General features: G+C 48.5%; 2 protein-coding genes across 6 annotated transcripts in view; one reads left to right on the top strand and one right to left on the bottom strand.

Annotated features, from left to right (window-relative positions):
- The window catches only part of STRBP (spermatid perinuclear RNA binding protein), a 153,607-nt gene extending 147,499 nt beyond the window's left edge, over positions 1–6,108 (top strand). Inside the window, exon 20 of the transcript XR_005792692.1 lies at positions 5,712–6,108. The gene's annotated coding sequence lies outside the window, so the exon portion shown is untranslated. The remainder of the gene's footprint in view (positions 1–5,711) is intronic.
- A 3,744-nt stretch (positions 6,109–9,852) lies between these two features.
- Positions 9,853–26,680, bottom strand: part of RABGAP1 (RAB GTPase activating protein 1) — a 170,456-nt gene continuing 153,628 nt past the window's right edge. For 4 of the 5 annotated variants that reach the window (XM_040482239.1, XM_040482241.1, XM_040482242.1 and 1 more), the window contains 6 exons: positions 26,394–26,504; positions 16,435–16,539; positions 15,487–15,570; positions 14,727–14,798; positions 12,895–13,092; positions 9,853–11,565 (listed from right to left, as the gene is read on the bottom strand). In XM_040482239.1, coding sequence (XP_040338173.1) covers positions 11,443–11,565; positions 12,895–13,092; positions 14,727–14,798; positions 15,487–15,570; positions 16,435–16,539; positions 26,394–26,504 — 693 coding nt within the window. In that variant the 3' untranslated portion in view covers positions 9,853–11,442. Of the gene's footprint in view, positions 11,566–12,062; positions 12,209–12,894; positions 13,093–14,726; positions 14,799–15,486; positions 15,571–16,434; positions 16,540–26,393; positions 26,505–26,680 lie in introns of all 5 variants that reach the window. The other variant, XR_005792690.1, reaches the window with a different exon arrangement.

Genomic DNA, 26,680 nt, shown 5'->3' with positions numbered 1-26,680 from the left:
CACACTTCTGGGACATACCCTGTGTGGTTTGAAGCAAAACAAGCAAAAACCAATGCTCCACCTCTCGCCCTGCCCCCTGCCATGTGGAGAAAAAAAAAAAAAAAAAAAGAATCCAGACTTTGGGCTTATTCTTTCTCTGGTTCCTTTGGAGGAACTGTTAGCTTGCCCCTGGGCTTAGGGGACTGGTTAACCTTGGGCCTGGCAGCCTATTCTGTTATTGTTGTTGTGCCTGTTTCCATACCGTTTTTTGGTACCATAACTGAACTCTGTAATCAAGTGTAGACCAGTGATTGCTGCTGGAGAGACCCCCAGGGGTTTGGTAGGCAGGGAAGGGATAAAGCTGTTGGAAGTGTGCTTTTCGTATTCTTCTGCGTCCATGTTTTGGTTGTTGGCTGTCATCTGTCCCTGCCTAGGCCTTCATTATCTGCTCCACCCAAAGGAGTCATCCTCACAGTAACACGTTGCCCACAGTGCTCGGATGCTGTGGGATCTCACTGGACCCTTCCATCATGGAGATGTTCTCAGAAGTTGCTCCACTTTCTAACATCTTTCATGTCCTCGGAGGCTATGTTAAGGGAAATGTCGTGGACATCATCTAGGAGGTGAGAAACCTCTGGAAGGTGGCACCTGGGAAACTTGGGAAGGCCGAGGGCCCCTCCAAATGAGATTCACTGAGGCTGCTGGGGAGACCTGGGGAGATCACGGACCTTTCCATCAGCTATTTTAAAGGGTTATTTTGACTTGTACGTGACTCTAGAAGGAAGGTTAAAGACGGTTGTAGGAAAGCAGTTGGGCAGTTTGGGCAGTGTGTGCCTCCCGAGATGGTGGGGCTGTCCTGGGAGATTAGGTGTGATGAGAAGCGAGGCCGGTGGTGACCAGGAATGTTTAAGCAAGCCAGCTATTTGCACAGCGCAGAGGGAGTTCTTCCACGGGATGTCAGGTTCGGATGGCACGCCGATGTGATCGGTGACACTGCCAAGGCCACTGCTCCCCTCTTTGGCACGTGGATTCGTTGAGAAACATCCACTGTCAACTACTGCTTGTTTCCCAGGCTCTCCCAGCTGGAGAAAATGTCAAGGTCTTCTGTTTAGACAGCGGAGTAGAAGGTGAAACCACTGACCGAGGTGGAGTGCACAGGAAGGGGGAGCTCAGGGGCCTGACCAGGTCAGAGCCGTCTCCTGTGGTTGGGGAAGACTCTGGCAGGCCTCCTGCTCCGTGAGGAGGCCTAGGACCTGAGCAGCTTTGACGGGAGTGGCAGAGGCTTCCTGCGGAGACTGGCATCTGCACTGGATGGAGGTCTGCCAGGGGGGGTCATGAAGGAGAGCTTTCCAGAAGGGGGCACAGCGTGCACAGAAAGGGCATAGCCTTCTGGAGCAGCACGAAGGTACTTGCTGATGGCAGCTGGTACCTGGGGCCAAGATGGGGAAGGTGTGGGGAGGGAAGAAGGTGCTGGCAGGGCAGGAGTGGGCGATGGGAAAAGGGGGGCAGTGTGGCAAGGGCCATCTCTTTCGGGCTGGGAAATGGGGGTTTGGTGGGCCCAATTTCTCATCAGTGGGTGGCTGTGAGCCCTCCTCTTGTGCTCTCCGGGTTAGTGGCTCTTTGGCGGTGGATAGAGAGGTGTGCAGGCTGGCCAGTCGGCATCTTACCCTTGCCCCGAGTTTCTGCACGTGTCTGCTCTCCTGGTCTCACCAAAGGGAGTGACAGGTACTGAGTGTTCACTCATATAAAGGCCGTCTGCTTTTTAAAAAAGTAATGTTTTGGTTTCTTTACCCGGGGAGGGTCTGGAGCTCCTTGGATTCAGCACCTACAGAACATGGTTTTTACTTAGTGGGAAGTTGCAGATTTGCCACACAGAGCACTTTAAAGAGAGGGGGAAAAAAACCATATAAGATTTTGGCGTCTAGCTCAGTCCTACCACCTCTGGCTCATCCTGGCCAGGTGGCATAGAGCACTGAAAGGAGTCAGGGTGGGTTTCTGCACCTCTCTAATTTATATAGATCTCTTGGGGACTAAGGCTAAAGAGGCAGCTGTGGTTTTGAACCTTCAGGTCAGAGCTATGCAAGGTTACAGGTGCACGGAGACAGTGATCCTGTCTGCCTTTGGGGTGGCCAAGACCTGAGGGTCAAGTGTCTGCAACTTGTCTTCTTACTCTGTTGGGCCACAGAAGTTATCACTTGTGTGTCACAATGTGGAAATATATGGGAGCACTCCCTTAGACCTGGTGTCAGCAAACTTTCTGGAAAGGGCCAAACGGTAAATCTTCCAGACATGGCTATTCAGCTTGGTTGTGGTCACGCAAGAGCAGCCAGAGATGGTGCATAAACCCAGGTGTGGCTGTGGTCCGATAAAATTGACTGTAAAAAAACCAAAAGAGTGGGCCTTATTTTGCCTACCCCTGCCTTAGGCTGTAGAGACTGACCCTTTGGCTTAATTATGACTGGAAACTTCCTTCCATCTGCCGCCTGGCCCATCTACCGGAAACAGAAGGCTTCCTGAGCATCTGTTCTGTATGAGCACTGAGGAGGAAGGGGCAGTCCTGGCCCGTAAGGACCACAGGTTTTGGGGGGGTGGGGCACTGACGGGTGAGAGCAACATGTAGAACAGAACAGGGCTCAAGGAAGTCCAAGGTGACAGGGCCCCAATGACAGAAGGGCTAAGGGCAAATCAGGGGAGCCCTAGGAAGCTGCTCTGGAGAGGACACCAAGAACCGTGTAGTCACACAGGCACGTTGGGCCCAGCCTGGGCAGGGCCCTGAATGCCAGGCTAAGGAGCGTGGGCCTCATTCTCTGGGCCCCGGGGAGCCAGTGAGAGATTGTGTTTAGAACAGTAAAGTGATCACAGGTGCATTTTAGAAACGGCACTCTGGTCATAGACCAGAGGTGTGGTTGCAGATGGTATCTCGGTTTTGTCCGGACGTTTTAGGCAAGAGTTGGGTTGGTGTTGCTATGAGTAGAAAGGAGAGGTCCGGAGAATTGGTTGTTCTCTACCGTTCTGACTTGGCGGAGTTTGATAAGTCCTCTGTCTCCAGGCCTTTCTGTCTCGCTACCCTTTTAAATAAGGGCAAGACAAAACCAGGATTAGATTCTGGCTTGGGGCCTTGATGTGTGAGAGTAAAAGTGAGTTCCCCTTGCTCCAGAATGGAGTTCATGGCAGGAGAGCTTCACGGAGCAGACTCCCTTCCCGTTGGCATGCAGCCAACCCACGAAACAGGCCTTGCGAGAAGTGCAGAGGATGGTCAGGACTCTCGAGAAGCCTACAGGCCACTGAGGCCAGATGCCCGTATGTGACAGGCCGAAGCCAACACTGCTCGGGTGTTATCACAGACTGCCTGCGGCCAGGCCTTCTAGCGGGTGCATGGGGAGACGGAGGTGAGTCACTCATGGTGCCTGCCCCAAGGTGCTCAATGTAGCTGGGGCGACAAAAACCAACTATAAATGTATATAGTGCTATTTCCCTGAAATCCACAACCCCCGCCCCCGCCCCGAGATTTCTAGGCAGGTGGAAGGATGCTTTTTACTGAGCCAAGGTGAGGTGTGAGGGTCGGGAGCTGCCATGGGAGGGCCCCTGGGGACTGGAGAAAGGCCACCTAATCTGAGTGCATGTGCACCTGCTGTCTCAGCGAATCCCCCACAGGCCCCTGGGAGGGGTGAGGCTGCCTGGCGCCTGCGGCTAGGAGGTGTGGCGTCCGCACTGGCCTTACTGAGTGGTGGTTTCTTCGTGGTCCGCTGGCACCCCGGTCAGGAGTGAGGGGTCTGGTGGCTGCCCTGGCTCCCTGGGGAGCTGTGTGCCATCCTTGCTGGGAACCAGGTGAGGTTTATGGAAGGAAGTTTTGGTGAGGCTATGCCTCCAAGGGCATGTTGGATGCCCGCCTTGCTTGTCAGGCTCTCTCTGGTGGAGGGTGGGCCTCTCGGACTTTGCTGCCTGGTCTTGTCTTTTTGGGGGTGTGGAGGGGGGGCTCCTGTGCTCTTAACGGTAGGTGTGGGACTTGGCTGAGGGAGGAGCACTCCTTGTGTTTTCCATAGGCGTTTCTCCGCTCCTCAAAGGGGAAGGACAAAGGTGGGCCTGGCTGTATGCGAGGTGTGGCTGTTAGAGGCAGCTTGGTCCTGGCCCCGGCCCTTGCCCTCTCCTCGTCCCCGAGCGTAGGCTTGATGCCGTTTTCTTAGCGAAATAAATGGTCAGAAGGTTACTTTTTTTCTTTGACTCTAACCTAAATATTTCTGTTGTTCTGGAAAGTCACATTTTTTTTTTTTTTTTTGTTCATGGAAACTAAGGGTAGGGACAGGAGTGTTAGCGCAGAAGACTCTTTAAGGAGTCCCTTCTCCACTGGTAATTTATTAAGTTGCATTTAAGCGTCCAGCCTCTTTCTCCCCTTTTCCGGGCTGAGCACCGCTCCCCACCTCGGGCTTAGGAGTTGGTCTGCTGTGTCAGGGGCAAGACGTATTGCTCCAGATGGGCTTGTTTCCTGGATGTGTGTCACTGTGACGCAACCTTGAGTAACCTCATCTGTGGCACTGACCCCTGAGGTAGTGACGATGCCCACAGGAGCTTTGGAATTCCGTGCCAGGCCAGCCCCGATTCCCCACTTACTTCTCTCACCCTTTTGTGTCAGAAGCGCTGCCATTAGACGCATCCCTTTCCCTGACCAGGATGGCATCTCACATCAGACCAGCCCTGGGCCATCAGGTAGGGTTCGCACTGCACCCCTACTTCATAGAGGGAACACTGAGAGCTACCTGTTCCCTCGCTCACTTAATGCAGTGGTTTTTCAGCACCTGGCCGGGCTGTGGCTACGTGGGAGATGGCTTAGCTGCCATTTTTTGCTACCTTTCTTGGAGAGGAAGGCTTGTTTCTAGAAACTCAGCTGGGGAGCCAAACCGTAGGCAACCTCAAGGCCCCGACTAGGGCCTTAGTTTTGACACCTCCTAGGAATCCCAGGCAGCTGTCGCCCGTGCAGTCTCCCAACTCCACATGTACTTCCTCTCCTGGGGCTTGAGGAAACAAAATGAATGCTTGCTTGACGGGGGAGTGCTCTGCCTTTGTTCCTCTTGACTTCTAGTGAGGCACAAGCCCCTTCATTTGGTAAATCTTACGTACATTAGCCCTCAGCGCTTACCCCAAAGTGTTTTGTACTCAGGCCTTTCACCAGGGACCCATCCGCTGGCCTCTTGTGCTGAACATCTTGTCCAAGTGGCTTGTGGCTTTAGGAGAGGACAGTCTCCTGAGAGAACCCTAGTTATTAGGGTGAGGACACTTCTGGGGGCAGTGAAGCTGATGGGCCTGGCTCGGCCTGTTAGCTCCACAGCCCGCCCACCCTGGTCTCAGTGCCATGTGGCATTACCAGAGAGTGGCCTGTAGGACTTGTCACCCACTCCATGCAGAACTCCTGGTCTGGGGACGAGGCAGCTAGCTCAGAACGAAGGCCCAGATCTATTTGAGAGGGGGGCTTCTCTCATAAAGGAGCAAGGTGGCCCTGCTCGGCCTCAGCCCCTGGGGTGGGGAGTCCAGGAGGCATGGAGAAGGCCGAGTGTAGTTGTGGGTAGAAAACCTTTCCCTACTGCACGGTTACACACATGACATTGGACTCCTGGCTATGGCTTACTCTCACTCTGGTCTGGTGATGGCCAAGGTAGTTTTTTAGGTATCAACTGAAAATATCTATCTATCTGTATATCTATTTACTGTGTTTTGTTTTTTTTTTCTGAATACGCAAGTGTAAATAGTATCATTTGCAGTGCAAAGTCCTTGGCAATAACTTTACGTTGTGTATCATGTTGAAAAAATTGGCAAATGCGACCACCATGGATTGTCCTTCCCGTCTGGGGCAATGATTACATGTAGGACTCTGAACTTTAAACCTTCGGTGTGGTTGAAGCAGCAGCCTGCATGTGTGGACTGTCACCAGTGCCTCGTCCAGGATGCCTGGCCTTCATCCAAAGGGACTCTCTGCCGCCCCAGCGCCCACACTGTGGCTTCTTCGCACTGACTATGTCGGACTCTGCCGTAGACTGGTCCTCTTGTCTGGCTGCTGCAGTCTGTCTGTAATGCCCTGACATGTTGCATTCTCCCGATTTGGATGAATAAAAATAAAAGCTTCTGTCTTCAACAGCAGTGGACCCACTTTGGTTAAATGAAAGCTGTGACTTTGATGAAGTGGCCGAGTGCAGGACCACTTTCTGGCCCTCATGACTCTCCAGGTCAGAACACGTGGCAGGATCTTCCCTTCATGGAGAGGGATGAGGAGCCAAGGCCTCGGTCCTGTTCCTTACGACTCTCTGCTTCTCTGCTAATGGTGCAAAATGTTTACTGAACTGAAACTTTAACTTGGGACCCTGGCGTAGTAAGTGGTGACTTACGGGTGCTGAGTGAGGGCTCAATTCTACACCTTAGAATTTACCAGGTACTTTTCACACATCTTAGTCTTACTATATTCGTGCCTATTCCCCAGGACTGGCATTACCCACACATGACAGATCAGAACACTGAGGCTCACAGATAAAAGTAGAACTTCTAAATGGCAGCAACAGTTTGTATCCAGAGCTGACGCTCCACCCCTCCCCCGCCCTTGTGAGGGTCCCACAGTGGAGCTGCCCCAGAACATCCTGAGGAAGCAGAGCCAGGCCCAGGCCTGCTGATGCCTCTTCCAGGTAAGTGCAACTATTGTGGGTAGACGAAGGTACTGGGTGTTCCAAGTCAGGGCCCACCCCCTTCTCTGCGCGCCCTTGCACCGGATTCATGAGCATGTTTAGAACTGGCCACAGAAGAGCTGGCTGGCCTGGGCCCACTGCTGCTCCCCTGCCCCACGGTCACGGCGAACAGCCTGTGGAGTTGAAATGGGGGACTGAAGGGCGGGAGCCTTGCTGGTCTTGCGGGCCCCAGAAGAGGAGGAGGTGGCTCTTGAGAGAGAAGGTTGAAATGGCAGGTCTTGTGATCGCGGGCAGGAAATCTTCCACCACTGCTTACAAATCTGAGGATAAGATCACTGAACTCCCAGGGGCGTTCAGACAGCTGGAGGGACCAGCAGCACACAGGCGAAGGATCAGCTTTATGGCACCCCAGCAACCCCTAGGACACAGGCGAGGAGAAGAACTCGGAAAGGTCACGTGACTTTCCAAAATGAGTGGTGCACCCAAGGTCACAGTCTGGCCTAGAATCCAGCGTGCAAGTGTGTCGTTGGCAGTGAAGTGCCCTGCCGGTCACGGGGAGCTAGAGGTGCGGGTTAACGGCCGTGGTGCCTGGGCCAGGAACCCATGGGTCCAATTTCCTCTCCGATAAAATGGGGAAGGGGCAGAGAGACTCAGTGCTTAGGCCTCTCGCTCTGGGAGCCACTGCCCCAGCCATTGGGTATGGGCCTAATCCTTGCACCTGTTTCATCCTTCTGACCTCATCACCCCCCAGATGTGTCCTAGGAGAGGGGGCGTCCCAGTGTCAGAGGCAGGCTAATAAGCAAGTGAAGCGCTCTAATGCCATAAACCTCCGTCAGACTGATGAGGACGGGCCTCTCCCAGGTCACAAGGGGCCCGTATCACCTTACTCCCCGGTGCGTGGACTCGCTTCTGTTGGGTCAGAGCCGGGAGTTGTGGTCTCAGCTTATTTTTAGCTCCCGTGGATTTTCTTTTCTTCGCTCCTGCTGCGGGGACTTGGAATTCAGAGCAGACGGGGCGGCGGCACTCCTGGGAGACTAAGGAAGATGCCGCCTCCTCCCTGGGAATTCTTCTCAAGGCTCTGGAGAGCAGCTGGGGTTCAGTAGGGCCTGCAGTCCACGCGGCCTGTGCCGTACTTTCGCTGCTTTTGAGCAGCCCTGACCGCACGGTCCGGGAAGAGATGTGGCCACGGTCAAAAGCGTGATCTGAGTTTTCCAGCACGAAGCCTCATGCTCTTTGCTCTACCACCGTTCCCTCCAGCCACCTCCACGTCTGCTGCCACTCTGGGCACCAGTGAACTTCCCTGTCACCGATGAGTCTTTTCTGGTCCTGCCCTCGCTGTGATGCAGAGCACGCTACACTTTTCCTCCCGATGGCCACAGCCTCACACCGTGGCCCCTCTTTCTCTTTAAATGGGGGGGGCCTAGGCCTGCAGTTTGCCCTTGCTCAGTGTGTACATTTCGTACGGTCTTACCTGCCCTGCAGGATTCCACATCTACACAGGGACGTGGAGATCTTTTTGATGGTGACAACTGTTGGCAGTGATGGGGGGAGGGGTGCTTCATCAGCCAGAAGCATAGGACAGCGCCCCACAACAAACGATTATCAGTAGTGCTAAGGTCCCGAAACCCACGCGACTCCCGACCGTCTAGATTCTGGGCACCTCCCAGTGGCGCTTCCCGGACAGTCTCAAGCCCACACACCAAGAGCTCCATTTCTCTCCCTTTGTGTCCTTTCCCTTTTCTCTCACCAAGTCTCTGTAATTCTCCAGGAATCGTCTCCAATCTGGCCTATTTTACCACCTCTCTTTATAAAGACTCTAGATGTCTTCTCCAAGTTTTCTTCCTAAAGGACTGACAGGACTCTTCCCCCCAGTTTTTAAGGCAAGTTGTTCCCTCTGCCTTCAAACCCCTCAGCCTCAGGGGCCTCAACCTCATTATCCAGTCTCGCTCCGTCAGACCATGGCGTACCCACCTGGCGTTTCCTGCAGCTAAATGTCTTGCTGCTTCTCCATCCCACAACCCCCTCAGGTCATCAGTGCAGAAAACGGTCACTGCCACTTCACCTCCCTGTCCCCACAGGGCCCCATATACCTGTTTCAGCACTTAGCGTACAGTGTGGCACCTGGTATTCTCAGTCTGAGTCTCAACACAGCTCGGGGACTTCCCCGAGAGCGAGGACCATCTGAGTGACCTTAGGCCTAACGTGCCCAGGCTGACTGGTACATGGACTCCTTTCGCTGGGCCGGGGCTCAGCTGGGAGGGGAGGGTTTCTGCCGAATCCCTACACTCCCAGACACCAGGACCCTTGGGACCGGCAAAGCCTAGAGCGAGCTGGCCCTTCTGGACTCCTGCCCCAGCTAGCCGCGAGTGTGGATCCCACAGATAGGTTCTCTAGCCTGCAAATGGCAGAGGACTCCCAAATGTGCCGTGGAGCCGCTGTCCTGGCCCCTCATGAGGCACCTGCCCAGCTTCGGGGCAGCGGAGAGAAGACAGGGCAGAGGCTTCACTCACCGCCTTCCCTTCTTCAAGGCCGGGTGTAGAAGGGGTCCTGAAGGGCAGGTCACACGGGGAACACCGCAGGCCTGGGGAGACTGCTCTTCTTCCTGCCGCAGAGAAGGGGGCGAGGTGGTAAAGAGGGACGGCCGGGGCCCTGCGCATCCTTAGGGTGCAGGGGGACCCCGTAAGTAGAAAGGAACTTTCTGAAAGATGTGTCTGTCCATGCCGCCCCTCTTCCTGAAAAGTGTTAGGGCTAGACCCCAGCTACTCGGACTGCCTTTTCCCCCACAGCTACTTCTCTTGCACATTCACATTTCAGGCCTCGAATTCCTCCCATCTCTTGCCTGGTGAGATGCTTTCACCTCCTGTAGGACTTCCTTAACCCTCCAACACGGGAATGGCGCCTGCCCCGGGAACACGGCACTGGATTTCACCAAGCGGGTCAAGTCTGCCGTGGTGGCTCAGGCGTCGGCCTGGCAGAGGAGAAGCTCGTCTCCCCACACCCCGTGCCACTGGCGCGCCAGAGCCGTAGGGGTGGGGAGGCGCCTGGGGCCCCCACACACCTGTCCCGACAGCGCGGAGGCTGCTCTTCTCGGACAGTGGGAGCAGGGAAAGGGGCCGGAGCACATAATGATGAAACCGGTTTCTACAAAGTGATGCTCTTTGTACCAAAATATTTAATGAATATGCTGTTAAAATAAAACCAACAAAAGAAATAGTAATACAATTTTACTGGTTTATATTTCAGTTCATAAAGTTGACACACTGAAACTACCCTAGCACAATGTCCACGCACCTAGTTTTAGATGGGCTTACAGCTGTTTTGGTAACTGAACAAGAAAGACACAGAAAGCGATGGAGGGTGTGGTTCGGGGGGTGGGGGTTGCCATTGTTACCTCCCTTGTCACAGTGACCTCAGCAAGCGTTAGTATAGCCAACAGGAAAAGAGATACAAAACAACCCAAGAATCTTTATACACAAACCAGTGCCTCTTAGAACAGCTACCTGCACCCTGCGTGCGGAGACCAGATCATCGGCGCCAGCCCGTCAGCATATCACTATATAAATTAAAAGGTCTAGGTTATTTGTTTTTTTAAAGGTGCTAAAACCTCTATTCTGTAGTTTTGAAGTGAGAACCTGCAGCCCATCTGAACAGCGAGGTCTGCACCCAGCACACTCTGGGGAGGGCCCGGGGGCCCAGACAGCCAGGGAGGGACACGGGTCAGCAGGACCGGGCCTGGGTCTGTGCATCCCGCACATGTGTCTACACACACACACACATACACACACACACACACACACACGGCGCAGTGTCCTTCTCGCCTGTATGACCTGTTGTGCAAAAGCACTAGGGACCTTGAAGTGATGGAGCATTTCCCAGCTCTCGAGAGGGTGGGGGAGGAGAGTGGAGCCCAGCAGAACTGGAGTGACATTAAGTGCCCAAATATCCACATAATTAGGTTGTGCAGATCAGCCTCGGTCTGGGATTTAAACACTGTCAGTTGGGCACACTGGGAAAAGATATTTATACACACACACACACACGACACATGAAGCAAAATAAGATTTGTCCACGTTATGATTAACCCTGTCTCACAGTCGGTCAAGTCGCCCAGCCCAGCCCTGTGACGTTTTGGCAGCTAACACTAAAAACAAGAGGAACTAGAAGAGTTGCATAGAATTGATCAGAAATGTGAATAATGCCAAACCCAACACCTGTGCAATGTGTTCTTTAACAAAACTAGGTGGCTTCAACTACAACCAGGAAACCCTCCTATTTAAAACAAAGTGCTTCTCCGCGTCTACCTGGAGGACCCTATGCTGGCACGAAGTAGATAAGAATTATTTGCGATACTGATCCCCTGCCCCCCCCACCCCCACCCCACAATATATATATAATATGTATATTTAAAAACAAACAAAAAAAAGATTAAAGGTTTAGAAAAAACCAAAAGCCTGAAGGATCCCCAAACTCCGATAATGTCAACTCAGCCCTTGGGCTGGGTGAGGTGGTGACCCACACCAGGAAGAGGCCTGGGAGCTCACACGGAGGATGGTTTCCCAGAGCGTGTCCAGAGCATCACTCAGCCAGCAGGCCTGTTAGCATCAGTAGTTAGGAGAGCCTTACCCCAGAGAGGCTGCCTGCTTCATGAGCTCTGGTCCAATGACCTACCAACATGCTGCTATGGATCTGACTTAGGTACATTCTGGTCCTGGGACATGTCACAGAATCACACATCTGGCCAAAGAAGGCAACAAAAGGTGTCGTGTTTTCTGAAGGTGTCTGGAGGCAGCCACTTCACTCAGCAAGTCTCTTTCCCTTGAACCCCCGTTGCCGTCTTTATGGAGCTCAGGGTTCGGTTAAACCACGTCTTCTTGGCGGCCTGTACCTCGTTCAGGGCAAGGCCTAAATGGTGCTCCAAGTCCTGCAAGGGGAACAATGTACGGTGAGCATGCTCGGCTCCAGTGTCAAGGGAGGTGCCTCCCGAGAGCTGAGCCAAGATAAGAATTCAGCCTATGTATTCTTGAGAGGCCTCTGGAAATTCCCCAGTCTCCACCTGGCATAAAAGGGTCTGGAATCCCTAGAGTTCTGGGATTTTTCCTAGTTAAGACCTCTTCATTTCTTGCCTCGTCTACTTATTAAAACAACCTCCTGAGCGCTTCCTTCTCTTATCCACCGACTGCACATCAGGCAGACAGAGCTAATGGTCTGGTTCAAAGACCACGCCACTAATTTCCAGCAAAGACCTTTAAAGTCTAGACTCCCTACCAAGACATTTGAGATGTTTCATAATCTGGACCCAGAGACACTCTGCCAGCTCAGTGCCCACCTCCACCCCTGCCTTCCTGGCACTCCTCACTGGGCAGGCCCTCTCCTCCCTCTGCCGCTCAGCACGCCGCTCCCTCCACCAGGGATGCTCACTGTTCTCTCTCTTCTGCAGCTGCAACCCTGGTTCATTCTTTGACCACAGCTCACATACTGCTGCCTTGGTGGTGCTTTTCCTGATTGTCCTGGACAGTCACACAAGCCATGTCTTAGCTTTGCAACCCCAGCACCTAGAACAGGGCCTGGCAAAGAGCAGATGCCCAGTGAATGTGTGTGATGTGGGAGACCAGGCCCTAAGCTTTAGTCCTGAACTTAGTCCCTTCCACACACGGTGCTTAGGGCCCACTCTGTGCTCCGTATTATACTGGTGCTCGTGGAACTGGCCCGGCAGTGTGAAGATGACCTAAGTAAGCCCCACTTTCTTCTTCGGAAGTGGAGGCTCAGAGAAATCAGGTCACATGTTCAAAGTCACAAAGCTAGTTAAATGATGGGAGTTGGGACCTACGAGTTCGCAGTTAGGAAGTCCTCGGACACAGTGCCGAAAGCCCTTTCTGGGCATCATCTTACGTAGTCTTCAGAACAAACTATCAGCTGGGGGGCCTTGTCTCCATTTGCAGATAAGGACTCTGAAGTGTAAAGAGGTTCTGTACTAACCCAAGGTCACAGTTTGGTGGTGCAGCTGTGATTTCAAAGCAGGTGTTCTCTGCTTCACCAAAAAGATCCCAAGGTTGATGGACAATTCTCTGATAAAGTCCAATTCTTATGACCGTCCAAATACTAATTAAACATCCGCTGGTAAATCGTAAGTAATGGGCTTCTTCCCACAGGGATTATGGTCAAAGGTTAAAAGGGAAAAAACCCCCAAACCATAAAGGTCATTTCCAGGGTTTCCAGCCCACGCGGGCGGGCCCAGGGCGGCGGCCGTTACCTGGATCTTGCACTCCGCTTCCACCAGCTGCAGCTTGGTCTGGGCCAGCTCCAGTTCCATCTCCCTCAGCTGGTTCTTCAGGGTCTCCTTCTCCTCATCTGTGTCCTCATCTAAAACCTCCTTGGCTGAGCTCAGGCCCTTTATGCGACCTTCTTTGTTGAAAAATTCCCGGCAGCGCTCACAGTCATCCACTTTTTGCTGAAATTGAAGGTCAGATGTGAAGAGGCAAAGAAGAGAAACCAGCCCTGCGGGAAGGTGTGGGTGCCTCCTTTTTGGGGAGCCAAGAGATGGCTTCTCGGTTGAGCACCACAGCTTCTGAAAAACTATGTTCTCTTTGGCAGATGCCCTACTGGAAAAGCCACGTGGTGTCATACACTAAAAGCAATAAAAATATTCTTATGTCCTGGTCTGTCACCTCCCTTCTAGGAACCTCGGTTAAAAAAACGAAGATGCAGTGAGTAAAGATTCATGTACAAAGATTTTCACTGTGGAATCAGAGACAGAAACAAAATGGGGCAGGGGGTGTAAACTATCCAACCGCTGTGGGAGAGGAAATACAGAGCTGTGCTGTATTTATACAAGGTAGTTTGTATGCAGCCTCTAAAAAGTTTTTGAGGAACTTTTCATAGCATGGTGAACTGCTTAAATGCTGGGTGACCAAGGACACAGAAATGTCTGTAAAGCATGGTTACAAATATTTACCACATTTCATCAAAGTAAGATGGCCCTGACTGGAAGAAACCCCATTTCATGTTCCTCTAAGAAAACATTCTTCCAATTAAGCCACTTTAGAAAGCCCTCAGTTATAAGGCATGTCCCAATTTCTCAGATGTGAATGTGGAAAAAATGAGTATCTCAGAATGAATGGCATTTTGTACGTTGAAATAAACACAGAAACTCAAAGAATGTACACCGAAGTGTTAATAACGGTGATGTTATTTGTGGGTAATACAATTACAAGAGTTTGTCTTCTTTCATTTTCCAAATTTTCTGCAGTGGGCATTAACAGTTTTAGAATCAGATAATAAGTCATATTTAAAAAATAGATACTGCTGTTTACACTCTACTCAGGGCGGAGGCCAGGTGTATTCTCGCTCCAGGTAAACTGCTGATGTGTGTGCGAGGCCATGAGCACATCCCTCCCACCCTCCTGTCCACGGGGTCGTAAGTGTGTTAGAAAAGCATCTTTCGGTAAATTACTCCTCTCCGAAAAATGTGGTAAGTGCTTCTAACACAGGGACAGCCTAAAGAAAGAAAGCACCAAGTTACAAAAGCCCCCAAACTGGCAACAAAACAAAAACATTACACAAAGTCCTCGTTGTTTTGGGATCCATTATAAGCAGAAGTAATTGAGCTCCGAAGGGGAGTGTCCCAGTGTACAGAGCACAGGGAATGACAAGTGATACCACAGGCTCCTGGTCTCTGCACCCCTACCCTCAAGCAAAACCCACTGCTGGCTGGACTCCTTCACCTCTGTGCCTTGCAGTGATCACCTGCTGTACTGACGACATTCGGAAATCCTGGGTCGCCTTTTTTTTTTTTTCAGTCACGATCTCCAGAGGATGTTAAGTGGATTTATAAGGAAAAGGCCAATTGTATTTTAAGATTGAAAACCAGATCTCGGGTCTCATCTGTACTCCTTTCCAGAGGAGACCGGCACACCACCAGCTGTCAGCCAGGCCATGACAGGAACCTAACAGGGTACTGGGTGGCTTCTCTCATGTTTGAAATCAAAGGGAAATCAAACTACCCTCTCCCAAAATCTGTTGTGCTGAACAAAGCCATAAAATGAAGTAGGTTGTACAGAATCTCTCTGGTAGAGGAAAACTTACCCGAATTTTCTCAATTTCCACTTTATTAGCTGTCTGCTGCTTCTCCAATCTTTCACTCAACTGAGAACAAATCTACAGAAACAAATGAAATGAGACAATCTCTTGAGCAGTGTCATCATCCGCATAACCTGGGTTTGGGATGAATCTGGCAGTGGAAGCTGGACCGTGCTGAGCAGAGAGGACGGTACTTGCACACCGGGTGGAGGTGGTGCCGGGGGGACGAGTCAAGTCGGGGGAAGAGCAGAAGTTCCTCTGGTTGGGCCACCTCTATATCCATGGGCCTAGGACTCGAGGAACTCACTGGTGCCCCACTCAATGGCCAACGGTTTACACACACTTGACAGACTCACAAGCCGGCACAAGGTCCAAGTTTAGGAAAGAACAAGACCAGTTCAGTTATGTTCTTAAAACTGAAACCAGCCAGGGAGAGAAGTGTTTCTACGGCCTACGAGCATAGGTGAATGTGAGGCCGTAAGAACAGAGCGTGGCTCTCATTTATTAAATGCCTATTTATCGGTGGGGCAGGGTGCCAGGCCCTCTACAGACACGATCTTATGGAACCCTCATGACGGTTCTCTGAGACAGGGACCATTTCTCTTATTTTCCCGTTAAGAATCAGTGACATCACTTGCCCGGTGAAGTACAGTGACCGGTCGGTGCGGGTGGCAGAGCCGGGAAGCCCAGGGTGTGGAGGGGACACACTCACCCAGGCGAGCAGGGCTTCCAGAGCATGTGGCCCACCAACAGTGCACTCACTCACCTGCTTGTAGTCACCAATGATGGAACTGTTTTTTCTAATCTCAGATTCTGCTTTGTCGAGTTCCCGACGACACATTTCTTTTAACTGCAGGTGTTAAAAAAAAAAAAAAAAAAAAGGAAAAGTGAATGTCTTAAAGGAAATACAAAGCTCTGGCACTAACTGCTCTGTTCTGGGCTTTCCAAAAAGTAACCAACCTACTCAGGAAGCGTTCTGTTTCACCTGCCTGGTCTTGATGCCAGGAGAGGGAGAGAACAGTCAAAACGCTTCCATAAAAGATCAAACTCCGTTTCGGAGTGGGGCTTTGGCTAAGGCTCCCCCTGCCAGTGCAGCACAACCGTGAGCCTGAGCTGAGGACACAGCATAAACCAAACAGACTCAAGAGCTCATCAGAGAATTGCTCCTTCCTCATGATGGAGAAAACGCCCTGCTCTCATTCAGGCTGTCCTGACAGAGACTAAACAGCATGACCATTACGGAGAACCGTGAGGGCAAGAAAGGGCTTCCTCTGTGGTGCGAAGCATCCAAAGCTCTTCGTCCTATGGCTGCGGGTCTGTGCCCCCAGTGACTGTGGAGGGCTAGCTCAGGATAGGCCTTCCAGAGTTTGCTCTGTGGGGGAGATGCCAGCGGACAGGTAGGGGAAGAGCTAGACATTATACGATGGCTGCTTTCCTTCTGCAGAAATGCTAAAATAACTCTCTTCTTTGTCACACTCGGATGCTGACACACAGGAGTTTCTCTTGCCCCAAGAAAGGATGGTCTTTGCCCCACTGTCTCCTGCTACGCTCCAACTATTAACAACCATTATGCTTTACACAGTAAATAAAAAAAGCCTTTGGAGGGAAACTGAAGCCAGCTGTCTGCGGGTTCCCCAGTGGCAGCAGGAAGCCGCCAGCTGGACTCATGACTCTCAAGACACAGAGGCATGTGGGAGGGCTGAGCTCCCCTTACCTGAGCAGACTCATCTTCCAGCCGTCTCTTCTCTTCTTCCGCATCAATCAACTTCTGTTTGGTCATAAGCAACTCCTTATTGAGTGCATCTGCCTTCTCTTCAGCCTGAAGTATGTAAGAGATGCTGTCACACAACAAGAATCGAGAACCGGATGGGGTCTGAATTGGCCAGCACAATCCCATTTTAACGTGACTGGGAAACTGATCCAGAGAGGGGAAATGACATGCCTGAGGTCACACAGAGACTCTCATGCACAAGTGCCTGGCTCAGTCTCTTGCACAGACATTGTGCAGGACAGTGGTGAGGGGCTCAGCCTTTGGCATCAGATAGCCTGGGCTCAACTCCCATCATTCCCAAATCATGTGCCACTTGAACAAGTCACTGAGAATCATTCTGAACTTCAGGCTTGTCATATGAGGGATAAAACGCAGAAAGGACTCCGCACAGCACCTTGAATACAGTAAACACTCAATAAAAGGTACCTGTCATTATCACTAATAATAGTAATGATAAATTCTGGTTTTCCTCCTCCAGACTCTTAGTATTTCATGTGCTTCATCAAACAAGTTCTGCACCTCATTCTCATCACTTGATAAAGGAAGCCACCTCCCTCCTGACACTCCCTTTTCATTATCTGAAATGGCCACCCTCTACCCCAGTGTGTTATGAAAGCATACAAAAGTCTGATGGATAGATCTGTGGGTCTAAGTGAAAATGATGCACCTATGCCAGATACAGGAGTCCCTGAGACTGGACATTTCAAGGATAAGTGAAGAATGAGCATGTTAGAGGGCACAAGCTCCTAGTTACAGACCACTAGATATGGAGGGTCTTTGTTATATACCAACCTCCTTTTTAACAATGAATGGATGGTGGATTCCCTGAAACTAAACAGCATTTCTGATGTCACCTAGCTAAAGACGTATCATGGAGGGGCACCTCAGTTGGTTAAGCGTCCAACTTCGGCTCAGGACATGATCTCACAATTTGTGGTTTTGAGCCCCGCATCGGGCTCTGTGCTGACAGCTTACAGCCTGGAGCCTGCTTCAGATTCTGTGTCTCCATCTCTGCCCTCCCCCACTCATACTCTGTCTCTCTCTCACTCTCTCTCTCTTAAAAATGAATGTTACAGGGGCGCCTGGGTGGCGCAGTCGGTTAAGCGTCCGACTTCAGCCAGGTCACGATCTCGCGGTCCGTGAGTTCGAGCCCCGCGTCGGGCTCTGGGCTGATGGCTCAGAGCCTGGAGCCTGTTTCCGATTCTGTGTCTCCCTCTCTCTCTGCCCCTCCTCCGTTCATGCTCTGTCTCTGTCCCAAAAATAAATAAACGTTGAAAAAAAAAAATTAAAAATGAATGTTACAAAAAATTAATTAAAAAAAAAAAGAGGTGTCATGGAGCCCCTGGCACATTCCACTATACCACCTTCCCTGATGTATCTTCTTTGGGGGGGATCAGGATCTGCAGGGCTGAGGCCTTACATGGAGAACTGAGAATGGCATGATAATGCAATCTCAAAAAGGCATTAATTACAGGCAAACTGCACAAGTGTGCAATTAAGTGGGGTCCAAGAGTTAAGGCCAATCCTTTCTGGGGAGTGGCTTGTCATCTTCTTCTACAGCTCAAACCCAAGAAGCAATCAAAAGGGAAATGAGAATCAAACAAGAGAGGAAATAACTAGTAAAGAGAGGCAAGTCCCGTTAAAGACTTGTTTTACTTTCATCTGTGGAGCAACCTATTACCTCTCTTTTCCCTCCCCTGGACTCAGTTATCCTCTTCTGAGAAGTAATTTGGAGCCTGCGGCACATTCGTACGTTCTCTCAGCTATTCGTCATCACTATCATGGTAGTGATTCTAAGAAGTGTGAAACGGCCAGGATATGAACTGGGTCTTTGAAGTCAAGTGTTCCCTGCCCACCGTGGCTCCCCAGTTTGTTTAAAAAAAAAAAAAAAAGAAAGAAAGAAAAAGAAAGCAAAGCAAAGCAAATGGGGAAGTGATTCCTTCACGTTCTCACAGCGCATGTAGCAGAGCTGTAATCTACAACCAGGTGGCGTGACATTAAGCCCAGTGTTGGTGCTGTCACGCCAAGAAGTGACTCTCAATGCTGTGAAAGGGAGGTGCACAGAAACTAATGGACTGGCCTGACCAGCATCCCCTAAGGGCACCACACTCCCTGCACTCCATCTGCATAAGCATAGGAAGAGGGAGGGTCTGGAGAGAATAAACACAAATCCAGACTTCCACTTCTGGTCATGAAGGACTAACAGGGACCAGATTTACCCTATCACTGTAAACAAAAACTGGATAAAATGTATGAAACTACTATTTTCAGACAATGAAAATAATAAATGCAGGACTGTGGTTCCTGGGAGAAAGAAAACAAACAAGATGAATTCTACTACCACCCTGGATTTCTACCTAGAGGCACATTCTGGACAAGAAGTAGGGCAAAGGGTTCCAAATAGCACATCTCAAAACATCAAGGAGGCAGAGTTAAGGGGCTAGAGATGCTGACAGAGGCCTGGAAATAAGAAAGCTCTGGAATAGCTAATAAGGTAATAAAGGAGATAAACTCAAATCATGAAAATACCCAATTAAACCAAGGAAGGCAGAAAAGGAGAAAGAAAAGAAATAAAAAGCAAATGCAACAAATAGCCAAATAGCAAGATGGTAGACTTAATCTACCATATAAGTAATTACATTAAATGTAACTGGCCTAAACATTGCAGTTAAAAGAAGGGGATTATCAGACTCAATAAAATAAGCAAGACCCAAGTATAAGCTGGCTACAAAAGACCATTTTAAATATAAAGACACAGATATGTTAAAAGCCAAAGGATGGAGAAAGATGTACCATGCAATATAATGAAAGTTGGAGTGACTACATTAATATCAGACAAAGCAGATTTCAGAGCAGAGTATTGCCAGAGACAAAAAGTGACATTTCATAACAATAAAGGACTCATTCCACTGAGAAGGCGTAATAATCTGAAATGTATGCATAAATTCAAATTACAGGAAATTAAAGCTGACATAACTGAAAGGAGAAATAAATGCACAATTAGAGACTTCCTCTCTGTTCTCTCAGTAAGCGATGGAACAAGCAGAGGGAAAACAAGTAAGTTTATGGAAGATTTGACCAAACTGACATTTATAGAAGACTGTACCCACAACAAAAGAACACACACATTTTCCAAGTGCTTGTGGGACATGCACCCAAATAGAGCAAAAGTAGGCCCTAAAATAAGCATAAATATATTTTAAAAGGATTAAAATCAGAAAGGATATGTACTCCAACCACAAATGAATTAAATTAGAAATTAACAACAGAAAAATCTCTGGGAAAAATCCCTAATAGTTGCAAATTAAACAACTAATACTAATAGTTGTTTAATAAACTAATACTAATTGATACTAACCAATTCACAGGTCAAAGAAAAAATAAGAACTGAATGAAAATAAAAACAAACCTATCAGAATATGTAGGATGCAGCTGAAATAGTGCTTGAGGGGGATATGTAACTTTAAAATGCTTATTTTAGGAAAAAAGGGGTCCAGGGGCGCCTGGGTGTCTCAGTTGATAAGCTTCTGGCTTCTGCCCAGGTCGTGATCTCATGGTTCCTGAGTTCAAGCCCTGTATCAGGCTCTCTGCTGTCAGCACAGAGCCTGCTTTGGATCCTCTAACCCCCCTCTTTCTCTCTGCCCCTTCCCTGTTCACGTGCTTTCTCTTTCTCAAAAATAATAAATTAAAAAAAGGTTTTTTTTATTTTTATTTTTTTAAATTTTTTTTAACGTTTATTTATTTTTGAGACAGAGAGAGACAGAGCATGAACAGGGGAGGGTCAGAGAGAGAGGGAGACACAGAATCTGAAACAGGCTACAGGCTCTGTGCGGTCAGCACAGAGCCCGATGTGGGGCTCGAACTCACGGACCGCGAGATCATGACCTGAGCCGAAGTCGGACGCTTAACCGACTGAGCCACCCAGGCGCCCCAAAAAGTTTTTTTTTTAAAGAAAAAGAAAAAAAGTGTCCAAAATTAATCATCAAGCTTTCCCTTTAAGAAGCTAGAAAAAGAGGGGTCCCTGGGTGGCTCAGTTGGTTGAACGTCCAACTCCGGCTCAGGTCATGATCTCGTGGTTCCGGAGTTCAAACCCCCTATCAGGATCACTGCAGTCAGTGCAGAGCCCACTCTGGATCTTCTGTCCCCCTCCCTTTTGCCCTTCCCCCACCCATGCTCTCTCAAAAATAAACATTAAAAAAAAAAAAAGCTAGAAAAAGAGCAAACTAAACTAAAAAAGAAGTTAGAAAAAAAAAATAACGGAAAGAAGTCAATGGAACAAAACAAGCAGAAACAAAAGAAATCAAAAAGTGGGTTTTGAAGAAATCAACACACTTGATAAATTTCTAGAAATGTCAGATTAAGGGAAAAGAAGACACAAATTCATTCCATATCAGGAATGAAAGACCATCTCAGTAGATCCTATAAACATTAAAAGAAATACCAATGGAAATACCAATGACTTTGCCAATACATTAGATAACTGACATGATTATGTTACGTGAAAGACAGAAATGATAAAAGTAGACACATGAAGAATTAGAAATTTTGAATAGCTCTGTGTCTGGAAGTAAACTGAATTCATTATTAAATAATTTCCAAAGAAAATTCCAGGCCCACATGGCTTCACTAGGTAAATCCAAGATTTAATCAAGGAAGAATGCTACACAAAGGCCTTAAGAAAACAGGAGGGAAGGGGCGCCTGGGTGGCGCAGTCGGTTAAGCGTCCGACTTCAGCCAGGTCACGATCTCACGGTCCGTGAGTTCGAGCCCCGCATCAGGCTCTGGGCTGATGGCTCAGAGCCTGGAGCCTGTTTCCAATTCTGTGTCTCCCTCTCTCTCTGCTCCTCCCCCGTTCATGCTCTGTCTCTCTCTGCCCCAAAAATAAATAAACGTTGAAAAAAAATTAAAAAAAAAAAAAAGAAAAAAGAAAACAGGAGGGAATGCTTCCCAATTTATTTTTGAAGGCCATCATTACCCTGACACCAACACAAAATTAAGGAAACTCCAGACAAATATTCCTCATGAACACAGAAATTTTAGTACAAATAAAAATCTGAAGGGAAAAAAAGGAAACCCTAAATTTCCTCAGAATGCAAGGCTGGTTTACATTAAAAAATCAAATTATGTCACCATATTAACAGAATTACGAGAAATAGTAAATAATCATCTTAACAAATGCAGGAAGAATAACAAAACTCGACACCCATTCATGACAAAAACTCAGCAAACAGGAAGAAACGAGAACTTCCTCAACCTGATCTCTGGAAAATCTACAGGTGATACCTGGGACACGGCAACAAGGGAGCCTCATTGGGAGGGGGCCTCTCCCGTTCAACACTGTTCTGAAGATCCTGGTCGGTGCAGGAAGGCAAGAAAAAGGCCTAAAGACTCAAAAGGAAATAAACTGTCTTTATTCTGAGATGAAATGATTGTGTATGTGGAAAATCCTAAATAACAAACAAAAATAGCTATTAGAATCCTAAGCGAATTCAGCAAGGTCACAGGATAGAAGGTCATGTAATCAGTTTTATTTCTATTTTTAAATTTTAAATATTTATTTAGTTTTGGGAGAGCACGAGCAGGGGAGGGGCAGAGAGGGGGCAGAGGATCTGAAGCGGGCTCTGCACTAATGGGCTGACAGCAGTGAGCCCGGTGCGGGGCTCGAACTCACGAATCATGAGATCGCGACCTGAGCCGAAGTTGGACACTCACCAACTGAGCCACCCAGGTGCCCCTAATCAGTTTTGTTTCTAGAGATTAGCAAGAAATTATTGGAAAATGCATTTAAGAAAATATCCTTTACAATAAATTTAAAAACGTGCAAGCCTTGTTAACTGACAACTAAAAACAATGCTGAAATTGAAAAAGACCCAAATAAATGAAAATTATAACCTATTCATGGATTCGAAGGTTCAAATACTATTTAGATGATAATTCTCCCCAAGCTGATTTATACATTCAATGCAACCCTACTCAAAATCCCAGAAGGCTGTTATTTCTAGAAGCTGACAAATTGAGTCTATTAGTTATATAGAAATGCAGATAGAAGAACCAAACTGTCTTTTTTTAAGTTTTTTTTTTTTTTAACATTTATTTATTTTTGAGACAGAGAGAGACAGAGCATGAACGGGGGAGGGTCAGAGAGAGAGGGAGACACAGAATCCGAAACAGGCTCCAGGCTCTGAGCTGTCAGCACAGAGCCTGACGCGGGGCTCGAACTCACAAACCGCGAGATCATGACCTGAGCCGAAGTCGGACCTGTTTTTTAAGAACAACAACAAAGAGGATTCCCATGACCTGATTTTCAGGCGGTGAAGCTATAGCAATGACGACCATGGGGTTAGCATAAGGACACGCACATAGATTAATGGAGCAGGTATGGAACTGAGGAGACCCATACACACAACTGATTCTTGACAGGCCCAAATAATTCATTCGGGAAAGGTTCACAAGCTGCTCAAGGTCACAGATGTAATGCTTAGTGCAGCCAGAATCCAAATCTCAGCAGGAGGGCTCCCGAAAGTTTCCCTTTCACTCTGACACTGCGCTCTGTGCAGACAGCAAGTGTGCCAGAGGGGACTCACTGTTGGCCTTGTGCCAGGTGCCTTGCACAATGTTAGATCTGGGTATTACTCCCGGGCCACAGAGGAGAAAGCATGGCTGGGGTCACCTAGGGACCCAGTGGCTAACTAGTAATTTCCATATTAACAAAAGTGACAGATGAGGAACAATAAAAGTGACATAAAACATCAACTGGAAAAGTGTTCTGGAAATCCGGTAAGTCACATACCATAATTTTACTCTGGGATGCAAGAAGGGAAAAGCTGAAGACAATGAAGTTCTTTCAAAAACCTGACTGAGTACCTGAAGGCCAAAAACAAAAAAAGGGGTGAGAGAACACCACAGCCCTCCCTTCAGAACCTCAGCTGGTTTTCAGTGACGATTCAAAAGAAACGAGAAGACAGACTTGTGGGAAGGTCTGTCTTAGTGGAGATGGCTGACACTACAGGATGGGACCTCAGTTTGATGTTCAGGGCCCTGCTCCTCTGAGCCAACTTAGGAATGTGAGCTCTGACGTCAGACCATCTGGGTTCCAATCTGAGTGCTGTGGCACTGACCGACAGTGGGATCCATGTCAGACAGTTTACCTCTTTTGCCTCAGGTCTTCACCAGTAAAATGGGGATCAGCACTCCTGCTGTATCCCTCGGGCACTTTTTGAGATGAGCACTGGGTGTTGTATGGAAACCAATTTGACAACAAATTTCATATTAAAAATAAATAAATAAATAAATAAATAAATAAATAGGGATCGCACTTTATCCCTGACATAACATGGGTTGTTTTGAGGATCTGATAAGACAGTAAGTAAAAAGCACTTAGGGCAATGCCTAGAACTAATTAAGTGCTCAAAAAAGGTTTGCTGTTATGTATCACTATCTATGGTTTTGATGTAGTTAATGACATCAAATTGTACATTCTCGCTCCTTATTTATTTACCTTTTTTAAAGTTTATTCTAAGGGGGGAGGGACGGAGAGGGGGAGAGGGGGAGAGAAGGAGAGAGAGAGGGAGTAAGAGAGAGAGAGAATGAATCCCAAGCAGGCTCTGCACTGTCAGCACAGAGCCCGACACGGAGCTCAATCCCACAAATGGTGAGACCAAGACCTGAGCCGAGATCAAGAGTCAGATGCTTAACCAACTGAGCCGCTTAACCAACTGAGCCACTCAACCAACTGAGCCCCTCAGGTGCCTCTCTTTTCCGTATTTATTTTGGAGACTGTGGTATTGTAGAAAAGACTGGGGCATTCCAATTAGATGGGCCTGGGTTGGGTTCCTGGCTCCGCTTCCTCTGGGGCGCTTCCATCTCTCTGAGTCTCAAGTTTCCTGATTGTTAAAAAAAAGTCCTCATCCATAAATGGGGCTCATGAACCCTCCTCAGAAGGCTGAGACAAGGTTATGAGATACCAGAGGTTAGCAAAGTGCTTATCACAGTGCCTATCATTCGTGATCAGGAAATGGGAATTCACATTATTTTTAACTATTTCTCACTTTGGTACCAGGAATGTTAAAGGACCTAGTTCTTTACTGTGTCAGGATAATACAACTTGAAAAAAGGTTTATACCTTTACCTTTTTAGGGGCAAGCTTCAAGAACATAAGAAGTCTGTGATCCACCTTAAACAGGGGCACACCAGTGTGATTACTGGGGCTCTCCAATGAGAATGCAACAGCTCCAAGTAAACATCCACCTGGATCCTAGCTTAAGTTGCCTCTTCATATCATTCCTTTGTGGAACACAAAGCTCCTACCCAGGACCCGTCTTCTTTGGTCTTTTTCACCTCCTTTGGGCATGATCTCCAGCTTCTGTGGAGCCAACGCAGGTGTGCGCTGTGGCCCTGCTTCAGCAGTTCCTGCTCAGTGTAACCCAACTCCCTCCATGCACTTGGCAGAAAGGCCTGAACAGGGAGGGGATGATTCTATTGTGTTCCTGCGAAGAACAGAGGGCATGCCGGGAATCTGCACCATAGGGAGGGGACTCGAACCTGATGGCCAGACTGTGGTAAACCAAAAGACAGTAAGAGCTCTAGGTTCCGGTTACTGAGGGCTAATGACCTTGAAACCGCCTCCCTGCAAAAACTGGAAGAAGGAGACTTCCCAGTTACATGCAGCTTTGTGCAGCTGCCAAGCAGAGGCACTGACACTGCCTGTGGCGAATACTTTGGTGGCGTTTTTCACATACACCGAGTCATGGCATTCTCACTATCACGCTACTGTTCTACCTCTGCACATTTTACTCTACTTGGAAGGAGTGTAATTGCTACTAGAATACAGGTCTGTCCAAAAATTTTTACTCCATTATTCTATTTCTAAAGAGAATAAAAACCAGTATGTACTGCCGTCTCACTCTCTCATCTCACTTGTGAAAGAAAAACAGAACACAGCATTTTCATACATATTTGGTGGATGTCAAGGACCCCGTGAAGTTCATAGATCTTACGGGGTTCAACATATCATGTAAGTCCCCTGGGAACCCTCAACAGCCTGAGCCTTCTCTAGAACCTCAGGAAACCAATGAGCAGAACAGTAATCTTAGGAGCCTGACAAGGAAATCTGAGTCAGATGTTGGCAAACTACAGTTCATGTGCCAAATCCAGCCTGCCACCTATTCTTGTAAATAAAGTTTTATTGGAACACAGCCACGCTCATTCCTTTACTTACTGTGTACGGCTACTTCTGTGCCAGTGGCAGAGTTCAATGTTGCAACACAGACCATATGGCCCACAAAGCCTAGACTGTTTACTATCCATCCCTTCACAGAGAAAGTTTGCCAACTTCTGACCTAAATGACATATGAAAGACTACACTTGTTCAAGGGGAGGCTTATAGTATAGAAAATGGACAAATACCCTGCCAGGAAAGCCATCACCGTGATCCTTACGATTAGGAAAAGCAAAGAAAGAACATCTGGCAACTGAAATTACTGGTGAAATGGCAAGCTGCTGAGGCACTGAGCCTTATAACCATCAGCAATGCTTATTCAACAGGCACCTAACATGCAGGATAACAGAATCTCTTCTCAGGGAAGCTAAGTAAATTATAATGATTAAATGCTCCTGCCAATTGTGAGGGCATACAAATTAGTCACAAGGCCTCTTATCAAACAATGATGGGAAAGGAGTTTTAGGGCTGCCTGTTTGACAAGAACGTGGGAAGGAGGGCTTAACGGAAAACCCCCAAAGGGAAGGAGGGAAGCAATAGTGATAAGAGCAAGTGGTATCACAGGAAGGACACTTTGTAGGTGATGTGTTAGGACAATAAATACTACCATTCAAGGACTGCACTCGATGAGAGGAGAAGCCAAGAGTTTCAACAGAATCCATCCCTTCTGCCAAGTAAGACTCACGTTATCCAGGTCCTTGCGCAGTGCAATCTTGCTGGTTACCAGCTCATGGGCTAAGTCATCATTTTCCTGTTCCAACCTCATGTTAGCTTCTTGTAGACGCCGGTTCTCTCGCTGAAATGTAGAAAGAAACCAGTTATACAACATGTAGAAATGTGATGAAAATGACAATTTCTCAGGCCTGACCCTCAAAACTCATTTCTGAGTCCTATGGAAATCATGGGAGGAGTGGCTGGTCCTAACGTGCTGGCAACCAGCACTTTCTTCTTTTCTGTCTCTGGTGAGAAATA

This window comes from Herpailurus yagouaroundi, unplaced genomic scaffold (assembly GCF_014898765.1).
Source record: "Herpailurus yagouaroundi ecotype Mexico unplaced genomic scaffold, PumYag 160, whole genome shotgun sequence".
In the NCBI taxonomy this organism is placed as follows: Eukaryota; Metazoa; Chordata; class Mammalia; order Carnivora; family Felidae; genus Herpailurus; species Herpailurus yagouaroundi.
The sequence above is the reverse complement of the archived record's forward strand: the minus strand, read 5'-3'. Positions and strand labels throughout refer to the sequence as shown.